Source organism: Mustela erminea, chromosome 19 (assembly GCF_009829155.1).
Source record: "Mustela erminea isolate mMusErm1 chromosome 19, mMusErm1.Pri, whole genome shotgun sequence".
NCBI lineage: Eukaryota > Metazoa > Chordata > Mammalia > Carnivora > Mustelidae > Mustela > Mustela erminea.
Window position 1 is genome coordinate 43,413,098 of NC_045632.1, and position 12,649 is coordinate 43,425,746.

At 56.3% G+C, this 12,649-nt stretch overlaps 1 protein-coding gene across 1 annotated transcript in view; it reads right to left on the reverse strand.

The window, feature by feature from the left end:
• Positions 1 to 3,486: 3,486 nt before the first annotated feature.
• Positions 3,487 to 12,649, reverse strand: part of SMPD3 (sphingomyelin phosphodiesterase 3) — a 36,237-nt gene continuing 27,074 nt past the window's right edge. Inside the window, 6 exon segments of the mRNA XM_032325208.1 lie at positions 3,487 to 3,943; positions 4,210 to 4,372; positions 6,268 to 6,331; positions 6,609 to 6,698; positions 8,275 to 8,430; positions 8,531 to 8,606. Of these exon segments, the coding sequence (XP_032181099.1) occupies positions 3,842 to 3,943; positions 4,210 to 4,372; positions 6,268 to 6,331; positions 6,609 to 6,698; positions 8,275 to 8,430; positions 8,531 to 8,606 (651 nt within the window). The 3' untranslated portion in view covers positions 3,487 to 3,841.

Below are 12,649 nucleotides of genomic sequence, written 5' to 3' on the forward strand. Positions count from 1 at the left end.
TGGTGTGAAGGCCCCTCTCTTTTCAGGGCCCAGTTAAATCTCTGGGCTCTCAGGAGCCCCCTTTTTGCATTTTTGCACTGCCAGTTCCTTGCTTTGGGTGTGACAGGCAGCACAGCTGCTGACTGAATTTGGAGCTGAGGAGGGGCCAGGGAGCCCTCCCGGCTGTAGGTCTGAAGCACTCCAGCAGCTCTCACTTGGCAGTGTCCCTGTGCTGTGCTGGGAGTGGGCTGGGTGGCTTGTGTGCTCTCAGCTGTGAAGAGCGTGGGTGGTTGGGCTGCCCCTGTGGGAGAGGCCTGGCCTAGGAGTGGCTTTTAGAGGCAGAGCTGCTGACTTGGGGCTAGGCCCTGGTCCTGAAAGAGCATGGCAGGGCTGTCCTTATGTGTTGGGTGACGTTACCCGGATATACCCGTAAGCATCTGGCCTCAATACACAGCATCAGCAGGTGACGGGGACTTGACACCTGGACATCTGACTGCTGCTCAGAGGATAGGGAGGAGGTGGTCTCAAAGCATTTCCTGAGATGCAGACCTGGGAAACCAGCCATCAGGAGGAGGATCCAGGAGGTAAAGCCTTTTCCTGTGTGGCCCCATTCCGGCAGAAGGACCTCCTGCCAACTACCAGGCCTGGGCTGATAGGTACCATATAGCCACCCCACCCCAGCCTGGCCCCCTTGCTTTGGCGCGGAAGACCAGAGTGTCCTGAGGCGGTTCCAGCCTTGCTTCTCCCCAACTCGAGGTGCCCTTCATTCTTTATTCCCACTCCAGATGGACCAGGAGATAGTAGGAACCCAGGTGGCCTGGTTTTCTGGCAGTTCGGGGCAGACTTAGCCTGTTCCCATGCTGCTTGGGCGAGGGGGCGGAGGCAGGAAAGGTGGGCCCCCCATAGCCTGGCCCCAGCTTGTCACTCAAATAAGAGAACACCAGCCTTGAGCCTCACAGTTTTATTTTCTTATTATCTATCCTTCCGTTCAGCACCAATAAAGGGAAAAAACACCTCTCTTTTCAAAATATTTTATCAGGTGTAAAGATTGTTTTTCTTCTAGGGAAGAATCGTCTGGATATATATTTGATAATATTTTTACCAAAACCTTAGGTGTGCTTACCATATAAAACCCCTAATGTCCCATGAGGATACAATACAGAAAAAAATACAGAAATTAAAAAATTGGTTTTTTTTTTCTTTTTTTAAAACAGTATTTCTAAATCTCAGCAAGTTAATACAATAGTTAAAAAGCATCAAGGTTAATATTCATACTTAAAACTCAAGGTGGTTTGGACAAATGGAAATGACCGTTTCCTTCCGAAGCTGACCCCTGCCTCCTGGCTTCTGTGGAGGAGGCCGGGCCTGGGGCAGGCGTGGGGCCGTGGGTGGGGATTTGGATGACCCCCGTGTCCACCCCTCCTAGGCCTAGATGCCACAGAATCTGAGATCCTGGTAGTGTTTTCTTTCTTTTTTTAAAAAAAAAATCACACTGGAAAAGTCTGGCTTGTGCATGGTCCTAGGATCCCACAGCCGTGATGAAACGTATGGTCGGCAGTGGTGGCCTCAGCAATGAGGCTGCGCCAGAGGGAAGCGCGAGGGGGCGTGGGATGCAGGCTGGCCTGGCTCCAGATGCCAGGGCCAGGCTGGGCAGAGGCGACCTCATTAGGGCAGGAAATGACCGAGGCACAGGGAGGTATGACTTGCCTAAGGCCACCCTGTGAGGAGGGAGAGAAGCAGGTGCCCCTATGCCGCGGCTCTCTCGTAGAGCTGCCCTGGGTGGGAAGTGGCTCCTCGGAGGGCTGGAGGCGGGGCTGGTGTTTCTCTGCTTCAGGAACCCTGGCCTCTGTCTCTCCTGTTCTCCTGGACATAGCTGACTCGAGGCCTGGAGGCCATGGCTCAGTCCCAGCCAACCAGGCGTTGAGCATGTTCAGTTGGACCCTGCCTGTGTGAGCAGAGCTGCTTGGCTGCTCCTAGGAGTAGGGTCCCCTGTGACCCCACGGAGCCTTGCCCAGGACTGTGGAGTCCAGGCTCTCGGAGGGAGAGAGCCCTGGGGGGACTGCACTCAGCGGTGAGCAGGCCCTCCTGGCTCTGCACTCGAGGTGGGGCTGGGGGCTTAGGGAATGAATGCTCCTTGCAGCGAGGCCCTCAGCCCAGACACTGCCCGGGACAAACCAGTGCCCCCATGTGTGTGGTTCTCTGAAGTGTCTTCCTCCAGCACAGGGCCTGCCTCTGGGTGGTTGTCTGCTCACCCCCCCAACCCCAATCTGGGTCCCTCTTGCAGCTCAAGTGGGTGACAAGGCACAGCGTCCGCACACTGGCGCCAGGAGGCTTCTAGTATTTGAAGGGTCCTGGTGCACTCCCCAGCCTGGCTGGGCAGATCCGGCTCTGAGCCAAGTGGGCACAAGGTCAGGGCGCTTCAAGGAGGGGAGACCAGTGGGGGTTGACAAGAACAGTCTTCCGAGTTGGAGGGTCCTTGCACTGGGAATCAGACCCCTCCCTCCCTTGCTTGACTGTGGGGAACAATCCCGGGTGTGTTTTAAAAGGCAGGTGGGCAGAGGCGGGGCTGCTGTGGAGTGGGGAGCTGCAGACCTCCCTTGCGTGCTCTGCCATGTCCTGCCCGGGTACCCAGGGCTGGCCCTGGTCCCGTGGTGGCAGAGGGAGCATCTGTGGGCCTAGATGCTAACCAGTACCATGTGCTGCCCCAGGCAAGCAGTGGCCCTTGGCCTTCACCCCCAGCCTCCATACTGGTGAGGGGGAGGGGACAGGCCAGTCTGCATCTGGGCTTTCTGCCTCTTCATCTAGGGCCCCTGGGTTACCTTTCAGGATGGGCCTGGGAGGACAGAGCGGCAGCCTCACTCCAGAGGCAGGCAGACAGTTCCTGAGCTCAGCCAGGGAAAGCTTGGTCCCAAACCAGAGAGGTGTCCAGAAGGGAAATGGGATCAGGCAGAAGAAGGTTGTGTTGGTTTTGACAGAAGAGAAGCCATAAATTGATCATTTGGAATACTTGAAGCCCCCACCCCCACCCTTTTATAGCATGAGTTCCCCTTTTCCCTGTGAAAAAGTGATACTGTCTCAGATTCCCTTTGCCCACTTTGAAGTCTCTTGGCGAGCCTCTGGGGCCCTGGCTGGCTGGGAGGGGGAGCCCAAGCAGGGTTCTCCCTCATGGTTTGCAGACCCTCTAAAGTGAAGGGTGGTTTTCTTTTTCTGTTTTTCTTTTTAAAATGTAATCGCCCTTGAATGCAAGACCCTGGGAAGAGCTGGGGCTTGCTGGTAACTGGACACATCCTCATGGTCCCGGCTTACTGGCCGTCCAAGCTGGAGGCGGGCGCTGGCGGCCCTGTGCCCAGGAATGCTTCTTTGGCTGGTTCTGATTGTGTTTGGAGTTCGGCCTTGGGTGAGGCCCGAGTTAGGGGTCTGTGTGGCTACGGTGTGGCACGTGACATGCGGGCAGTGTGCATGCGAGGGTGCAGGCATGCGAGACGATATGGCAGCGGACAAAAATAATGAACCCTGGACGAAGCTTGAGAAGAGATACAAAGAGTACAGAAACCCGGTTCTCATACTAACCCCCGGGTTACAAACTAGGTTGTGCTGTAGATTTGTAGAAAATCATGTTTTGAAAGAATGGCACTGTTGGGCAGCTGCGGCTCCCAAGGCCGGCCTGACTCTGTCCACAGTCAGTGCCCAGAGGTGCAGGGCGGCGCTGGTTCCAGCTCACCTGGGACAGACTGAGGCTACCCCCGGGTCCCTGCCCTCCTCCCCCAGCACCAGGGGTGCTGGCTGAAGGGGACACGGCCAGAGAGGTGCTGCGGCTCAAAGGGCTGGCAGAGGCCCTGCTGCTCGGAATGACGTGGCTGGTCTATGCCTCCTCCTCCCCTGCAGACACCATCAGCCGCATGGCCACTGGAAGGTGGTCAGTCAGGCCGGACAGCTGGGTGATAAAACTGAATTCTTCCACCTCCTGTTGGGGAAAAGCATTCCTTTTAGATCCAGAGGATAGTCTACAAAGGAGGGGCCCAGAGGGCAGGAGTGGGGCTGCGGGGTAGGGGCTGGAACTGGCCAGGATCTTCCTGGAGACTGAGGGGTGGGAGCCTTACATGGAGCCCCAGGGTCTTTGGGATTGACCAGTTTGGTTTTCAGAGGAGAGCTCTGTGCTGTTGAGGGGTGCAGGGCAAGGGTCCCCTATCTACAGGCGTGGCCTGGCTGCCCAGCCTGCCCCCGACTCACGGCCTTCCAGTCCGGGCACAGCCCCTCTTCCGCGTACAGCATGTAGTCGATGCGTCTGCCATTGCCCTTCAGCAGGTCCTTGCGTCCCTTCTGGCCTGCCCCAGGGCTCTTGCTGGTGGGGAAGGCCAGGTACTCCCTGCGGCCTTCCTCGCTCTCCAAGACCCTGCTCGACACACAAGAAGGCACAGGACGTGAGGTGAGCCCCTTTGCCCCCTTCCCCAGGCCCCAGATCCTGAGTATAGAGCCACATTCTCTCCCCCAAGTGAGAGAGAAGCAGGTCAGACCAAACCCTGTGTTTAAGATCTGTCTTCCCGTGGAGCCAGAAGGGGCCTGGGTGGAGGGACACTCAGTGTGAGCATATGAATTCCTGGCTGAGCCGTGCTGCTCCAGAGTCCGTCCGGGAACGTCCTGTGTCCACTTTGGGCATGGCTGTGGCTGAAGTTTGGACACAGCATCGCCCAGAACCTGGGGCCGAGACGGAAACAGGAGCAGAACAGGGCTTTGCTTGGAGCCAGTGGGGGGGCCTGTTTCAGCAAAGGGTCTTTGCAGGGAACCTAAGGGACTCGTCTCTCCTAGAATCCCCAGACTTCCTGGGACTGTTGTTTCAGATCAGCAGGGGGCTGGAGGAGCCAGGAGGTCACCCAGGCCCTATTCTGGGACTGGACTCCTGGGTCTGTCTATCTCTGAGCAGCCGTGCCATATGAGCTCTCTTCTGACACCGGGATGATCACTGTGGGCCCCAGGATGTTTTGGGGACCAGGCATGCTGAGAAAGGAACTGTGTAGGGGAGCATCTATAGAAGAGCTTGTGACTCTTGATACTGAGATGGTGAGTTTGGGCCCCACATTGGGTGTTGAGATGACTTAGATCAATAAAACTTGGGGGGAAAAAAAAACATGGGGTGTGTCTGCCATCCCATTTCTTGGAGGAAAGAAGCTGACACTGGTGCGTAAGTGTGGGTCTACAGAGTGTATGAAGTGCTCGGGTGGGGTGTAAACACCCTGAATCCAGGCCTTCTGACTTCCTGTCTACTGTTCCCTTCCAGCCAGGTTTTCTCTGGAGCCCGAGCCCCCGCTGTGGAGAGCCTTCACGAGAGACTGGCAGAGGGCAGGCACCTACAGACACCGCACAGGCCCTGTGGGCTGGCTGATGCCTGGACACATGGAAGGGGCGCCTGGACGTGCACAGCCAGCAAACATGGGTTTCTACAAGGTTTTTATCAGCCCTGAGTAAAATACACTAATGACATGCAGAACATCACTACATCTCAGAAATATAATCTATTACTGTCCTTTGCCTTTGATAATTAATTCTAGCATCAGTGATCTAAGAGTTACTGATAGTCATTTTTTAATCATCAGCTCATAAAAAGATAATTTTCTCAGCATAGGATGATGTTTCAAATTTAGTCTGTAATCTAATTAATTGGCTCAAATTAGCTGTGAGGAGCCACCGCCCTGACTGTGCAGTCTGAGGCTGTGAGTTATAAATTGGTTCTGCTGCTGGCCTCTCAAATGTCCCTTTATGGAAGCCTCATCAGGTTCAAGTATGAAGTTCGGCTGGGATGGAACTGTCTCTACTTTGAGAACACTGGTTTGTGTTAGCTCCCCTCATATTTTAATTTGCCTAATTGGTGGCTACCAGCTGCCAGGATCCTGCAACACAGGCCATCTCCCTAGGCCTTCCACAAGGGTTGCGGCAACCCTTGCCCTTGCCTGGAGAGATCCCTTCCCGGAAGGGCCTCAACAGGATGGCAGGCTGAGCTCTTCCAAAGTGAGCCTGGACTCTGGTGCTGATGCAGGAAATGCCACCTCGAGACCCTCATCCTGGTGGGAGGCTTCTTTGTGGGCACACAACTCCCCCCCCAACGCGAGTCTCCACCCACCTCACCTTCAGTCCCTGAGGCCCTCACAGGCTTCCTTCCCACGGAACTGTGTGCTCCACCTGCCCGGCACAACCGGCTCCCCACACCAGAGTCGGGGCTCAGTGCTTTTCCCGGCCCTGGGAACCACCCTCCCCTGCATGACCGTGGCAGTAAGGCTGCCGACTGCTGCTTACTTCTGCAGATTGTCAGGGGTGCACACTTCCTCGTCGTAGAGGTTGTCTGTGTCCAGCATGGTACCTGGGAACAAGGAGGCAAGAGTGGTCACTGCAGGCAGGGCCCAGCCAGCCTCTAGGAGGGCTGCCTCCCTGGGGCAGGAGGTCTGAGTGAGGGCTTTGCACCTGGGCAGTTGACTGGCCCTGCCCCTTGCAGTGGGGTTTTGGGGGCAGGGCCTGAAGTCTTCCTGAGAAGCCTGTGGAGAGCCCAATCTTGGTGTAGAGTCGGGCCTTGGCAGTACCCTCCCCCTGTCCTCCCTTGGTGCCCCCACCCTCAACCTTCTGGCCCAGCCCCAGCTCACCGATGGCCCAGGACTTCTCCTCTCCGGGCCCCAGGCGGCAGGGGTCCTTGTAGTGTGTAAACAGGGAGTGCTGCTGCTCCAGCTTGTCATCTGTGCGGGGAGAGAGGGAGGCAGTGCTGTGGGGCACAGGGTGTCTGTCCTCGAGGGCTGCCTGTCTCTGCTTCTAGTCACCCTGACCAGATAGCACCAAGTCCCTTGGCTAACTGCCACTGGGTGTGCTCTGTGGTCCGTTTGTCACTGGTTTTCTGTGTCCTTGAGAATGCCCCTCCACCCCCGACCCCCAGCGCTGGGTTGAGCTATCTTCTGAGAACAGTGGTCACTGTTCCTCCTGGCCTCCCTCCAGGTGGTGCCCAGATGTGGTGGCAAACCCTGTAGGGGGCCAGCTGATGCTGCCCTGGCCGGCGGTCCTGCCCTCATGGACCTGGGTGCCCAGGTTGAGTGAGGAGTAACCATACGAGGCGGAGAGAGAGACAGGTGACCTGCCCTGGATTCCAGTTTGTCCGGCCAACTCATGGAGCCAGAAAGTGCCTGGGAGGAAAGACAGGTACCATGTGGGGCCTGAGCAGGTGGAACCCTCCGGCAGCCTCTTCCTTTGTATGCTGCATTCCCTCCCTGATGCAGGAAGATCCCAGGAGCACCGGCTTTTGAAGCTGGACCCAGGCATGTGACCAGGCACGTGACTTAGAGGGAACCGTGGGCTAGGATCAGGGGCTGTGCCTTCCGTGGCAGACACTGTCCTCCCTACTCACCATTGTCAGAGGTCGATTTCTGGGTCATGTACCAACAGAAACAGCGGCCACCAGGTAAGGGCACCGCACTGTGCTCCAGGTGGGACCTTCAGGTCTCCTGCCTTCCCTGAGGGCTAAGCCTGAGCTCACAGACCCCATGTCCCTCATGGGGTGAAACTCTGTAGTTTCTCCTGGGCTGGGGCTGGTGTGGAAGGAGCCCAGGAGCCAGTGGGTGGGCGGGGGGTAGGGTGGGAGTTGGTGTTGCTCCCATCAGCTCCTCTGGCAGGGAGAAGCTCAGAGCTGCACAAACTCCCAGGAGGTCCCTGAGATCCACATGATCACCAGATTAGTTATTGAAGTCAATTTTTTAAAAGATTGCCCATGATTAGTTTTTAGTTTTTTAACCTAAGGTTAAAGGCATAATGACCAGGGTTCAAATCCCAGTTCAACCACTTCCTGCCTCTGTGACCTTGGACTAGTTACTGGGCCTGTCTGGGTCTCTGCTTCCTCTCCCACCCTTGTAGATCAACACCATGCTCACCGTCAGGGTAGTTCTGAGATTTAAATGAAACAGCCGTTAGAGGTTAGAATCGTGCCCGGTGCAAAGCAAGAGATGACTGAGGACCTGGTGGGTAGTGTTAGCTGACTCGCCCATAGTCTGAGTTTCAGAGGCCCCGAGGCTTTTTTGTCAGAGTTCATTTTTAGGGCATCTCTTTGTCTCCTGTAAGGAGGCCTCTGCGCTTTCTAGGCAGAGCGTGGGCTCTTCTCATTTTAGGATTTCTAGGGGGCAGAGAAATCACAGTCTTGCTAATATCTCACCCACATGCTCCCGAGGAGCAGGAAGTTCTTCAAGCTGAAAAACCCAAGCCTTTCCCGCTGTGCCTGGAGCCCGTGCCCTCCCCAGGAGCTGACCCAACTGGGGAGGACCACCACCTCACCTGAGGAGCAGTTGTCAAAATTAAAATCTCCACAGATGACATCAAACACCACCAGCTCCTCGGGGTTGGCTGTGCTGGACGAGGAGGTAGATTTTCGGAAATCAGCCAGCCAGTCCTGAAGCAGGTCCAGCTGCTCACACCGGATGGCACTGTCCTCTGTGGGGCAGAGCCGGAGAGATTAGATGGCGGAGCTGCAGTGAAACCCTCTCCAGGCTGATGCCCCACCCCCTGGAAAGCCCGGGCCGCCAGATCCTACCTGGCAGGGCATGCAGGTGTGTGCAGGAAATGTACCCGACAATTCTTTGGTCCTGAGGTGTGCTTCCCACCTGCACCTGTTGGGGAGGGAGGGAGGTGTTGACAATGAAGTCGACATTATCCTGAGTACAAGCCCATTTCTGTCAGCTCCTGGCTACACTAGGGCCCAGGTAGGAACAGCAAGGTCATGCTTCCAGGAGCTTTTGGTCTAGTATGGGAGGCAGACATATCAAGAAATACCAGCTTCTGGCATGCTAAGTGCCACTAGTAAATCATGCAAGCATTATAGGAGGAAAAATGCAGAAATCCCTGCTGATTTCCTCCTTATAACCTGGCCATCTCCTGGTGACGAGTGTCCATGTGGATGACCCTCACATGCCAGCCCCTCAGTTCCTTGCCCAGTCCTGTCTGATGGCTGTTCTCCCTTCCCTTAGCCACAGCCTAGGCCTCATCCCAACCTGGAGCCCATTCCTCCGAAGTCTAAGCCAGGCTCCCCTTTGGGAACAGCCCAGCCTCAGAGCCTGACACCCTTCCTGACACGGAGAGGGCCCTGCCCTCTGCTCTCTCCCCAGCCTCTGCCCCTGTGGCTCCACGAGAAGCCACTTCATCTGCTTCTGGGCAGTGGTTTCCTGTTGGTTTCCTGATCTGAGATGACAGCTATGGCCTCCATCTCCTTGGCACCTGTCATGCGGTGACCTCATGGGTGGGCAGTGTGTGTGTGTGGGGGGTTCTCTGAGACTCTGTGCCCAAGTGCTAATGATCCTGGTGGGGTGTCTCCACAGGCTGGTGTAATGACATCACAGACCACCCGAAACACCCCCCAGTGGTGACCCCCCTGCAAGCCTGAGCCAGTGGGGCTGTGGTTGTGGAGTTAAGTGATGCTGCCCAGCCCGCTGTTCTCCAGGCCTCTGATCCCGGCAGAGCTGCTAGAGGCTGCAATGGGAGATCCCCCCTGCTCCCTGCCAGGGGTGTCCCTTAGATCATCTGTGGCTGCCATTCCCCAGAGGTCTCTCTCTCTCTCTCTCTGGGCTTTCCTCCCACCTGAACCTCAGCAGTCTTCCCCAAACTTCTTTAATCCATTCCAGAATGGGTTTTCTATGATAATGAGATCCTGGACCCTGGGAACTGTCCAGGGAAGGGGACTGTAGAGGCCAGTTTATAGCTAAGGGATATCTATCTGCTGAACATGACTCTGCTCATCCCCCAGCTAAAAGTGGTCTGGACTCGCCAACCCTGCCACATCATGGGCCCTCCAATCTGAGAGCCTGGGGAGGCTTCCATCTTTCTTTGTGCTGCCGAAGTCAGGTAGGCATTATTCTCCTCCATATGGGTTTCCACATCATTAGGCATTCTTAGCTCTTCAGCTCCTCTCCCAGCCTGGATGGATGCATATCTCTCCTTCTCCAATGCCCAGCAGGATGAACATCTGGTTACTTGAAAATGGGCAGTACAGCCTGAATTGGGGGCTGTTTATATATAAAGTCCCATGTTTGCCAGTCATTTCTGGCCCACAATCTAGACCCAAACCTCAAACCTCGGCCTTTCAGTACCACCACCACCACCCCCCCGCCCCGCCCCACAGTGTCTTGCGAAATCACATACCATTCATGTGCACCGTTGCAAAAACACAACACGATCTTTTAAGAAAACCACTGTGCTCCCACTGGCCACACGATGGCACTCTTGCCCCTTGTATTCTTGGGGCAATGCATCTGTTCGCCCGAAATAATATGCTGTGAGCACTAGGGCTTGGAGCTTCATGGACCCTGCCTTGCTAGAGCCTTACAACAGGTCGGAGGGTTATGCTACAATTATACTAGAATTGGCTCGGGGTTATGAGGCTCTTTTGGCCGAGGCCGGCTCACATCAGATGTTTGCTGCCCCAAGCCCAGCTCTCACCCTACTCTGCTGCTTTCTCAACTCCTGGCGACTTGCCAGGCTTTTCACCCACTCTAGGGTCTTAGTGCGTCAGCCCCTCACTCACTCAGCACTTAGTGTCACCTGCCTGTGCTGAGACCTGCACAAGGACAGGTGAGGTGCACCACTCAACACCGCCCCCACCCCCGGCCCCACCGCCTTCAGGAGTACAGCAGGAGGGAGGGAAGACACAGCCACAAGGACCCAGCTACCAGCTGCCTGTCCCTCAGCCGCATCCAGCCCATGTCTCGGCCACTCTGGCGACTTCCCTGCTCTCCGTCATCCCCGTCAGCCTTGTGAGCTGCCAGGACCTACTTCCCTACGTGCTTGAACTGATTGATTCTGCTCTGGCTCGGGTCTTTGGGAGTTGCAGAGGTTTGTGTTTCTCTTGGAAAAACAATCACACTGAGAGGCTGTGCCTTGTAGTCATGGTGGGCAAAGACTGTCAACAGAGAAGGGGCCCAGAATCAGGCTTTCCCACACGTAAGGAGCACCCAGGGGTTCCAGTCCCTTCTCAGGGTGCCACGGTATTAGGAAAGCACGCTGTCCTCAGGCACAGACCTGCCGCAGAGTGGGGGGGGTGGAGAAGGGATGCAGATGAAGGAGCACTGGTCTCCACCTGCAGCCTTCCAGCCCCCAGCCCCCGGCCTGTCTCCTGAATTCTCATTTATTTCACTCCTCCAGGCAGGAGAAACGGGCACGCTTTCCCCAGCAGATGGGCTGGGTCTGCCGTGTACAGGGCTCAAATGGCGCATTCTCCTTTCTGTCTGATGGAGAAGCAGGCAGCGGGAGGGCTGGGGAGCAGGGCTGAGGGTCCCACAGAGGGAAAACTGGCTCTTGCTGGCCGTGCTGTGAAAGCTTCACAGAGGCGGCGTGGCCAAGCCAGGGTGGGACCGGGACACAGGGAGCCAGGCACGGAGGCTCCTGGGAGAATGGGACGCTGGAGCAGAGCCCCCCAGCACTGAAGGCTAGGCTTCTCCCTGAGGCAGCAGGAAGTGGGCAGCAGGAGTCAGACCCAGGAGAGCACTGGAGGGGAATGGAGTTGGGAGGGGAAGGACAGCCCCAAACAAAGGCAGATGCAGAGGAATGGTGGCCTGGGCCATGACAGTGCAGCTGGGGGTGAGGGGTGGACCTAGACGATTTGAAAAGTGAAATTAGGAGCCTGGATGGAGGAGAGGGGCTCAGGGCACAGGGAGGAGTCAAAGCGGGCATGGTGGAACCTGGCTGATGGAGATGGGTAGATAGTAAGTGAAAGAGGATGGTGTCCAGGAGGCACCCGGACATGGGGTTGGGGACTCAGGGGAGAGATGGGGGCTGGGACAAATGCAAGAGCCCTCAAGCAGGTGTGGAAATGGAGTCTGTGGAGTGACTTCCCCAGGCAGGTGCAGGGAGGGGGGTGCTGGCATGGTGACCACTTGGAAATGAAGAGGCCTACCCAAGTGAGGTCGGGTCGCCCTGCTGTGGGGGCTGCCGACCCTCAGCTTGGGCTGAGAGCCGGACAGGTGGGAGGAGGCCTGCCAGATGCTGTCAGATCTGCAAGGTCGGACAGAAATTGCAAACTAGATTTTAGGTGGAATATCTTGATTTTTAAATGTCGGCCAACTCAGGAAACTTGTTAATGCTGTGGACCGAATCAAACATAGCTGCAGACCAGTTTTAAGCGAAGGAGCAGAGGGAGCATCAGCGGTTCGAGGCTGGATAGGGGACCAGGAGCCTGGAAGGAATGGCCAGAGAGGTGAGAAGAATGTCAGCAGCAGAGAGGCCATCCCAGGAAGACTGTCATCACCCTGGTGGGCAAGGTGGTCGGGGGAGCCAGACCAAGGAGGGAGACGAGGGTGTGGGCTGGGGGCAGGGCCAAGGGGGTCCCCAGCTTCTGAACCATCTGTGGCAGAGCAGGTGGGAGGGAGAGGGTACGCTCTTCTCTTGAGCTTGACAACACGTCCCCTCCTTCCCCCAGAAAGTCACTCCAGCTGCTGAGACAAAAATATATCCGAGGAACAGAACATTGATGAACCATATGCCAAAATGGGGAGGTAAGAGGAGTTCATTCAATTTCAGCATCTCAGGCTATGAGAGAAGAGTCAAGGACCCTGAACTGTGGGCCTACAGAGCTGCGTAAGAACCACTGAGCACTCTGATGTGGGGTCTGGGTCCTGTAGCATCTGGCCAAATGGTGCTTCCCAAAACTCTGGAAACGCCGAGA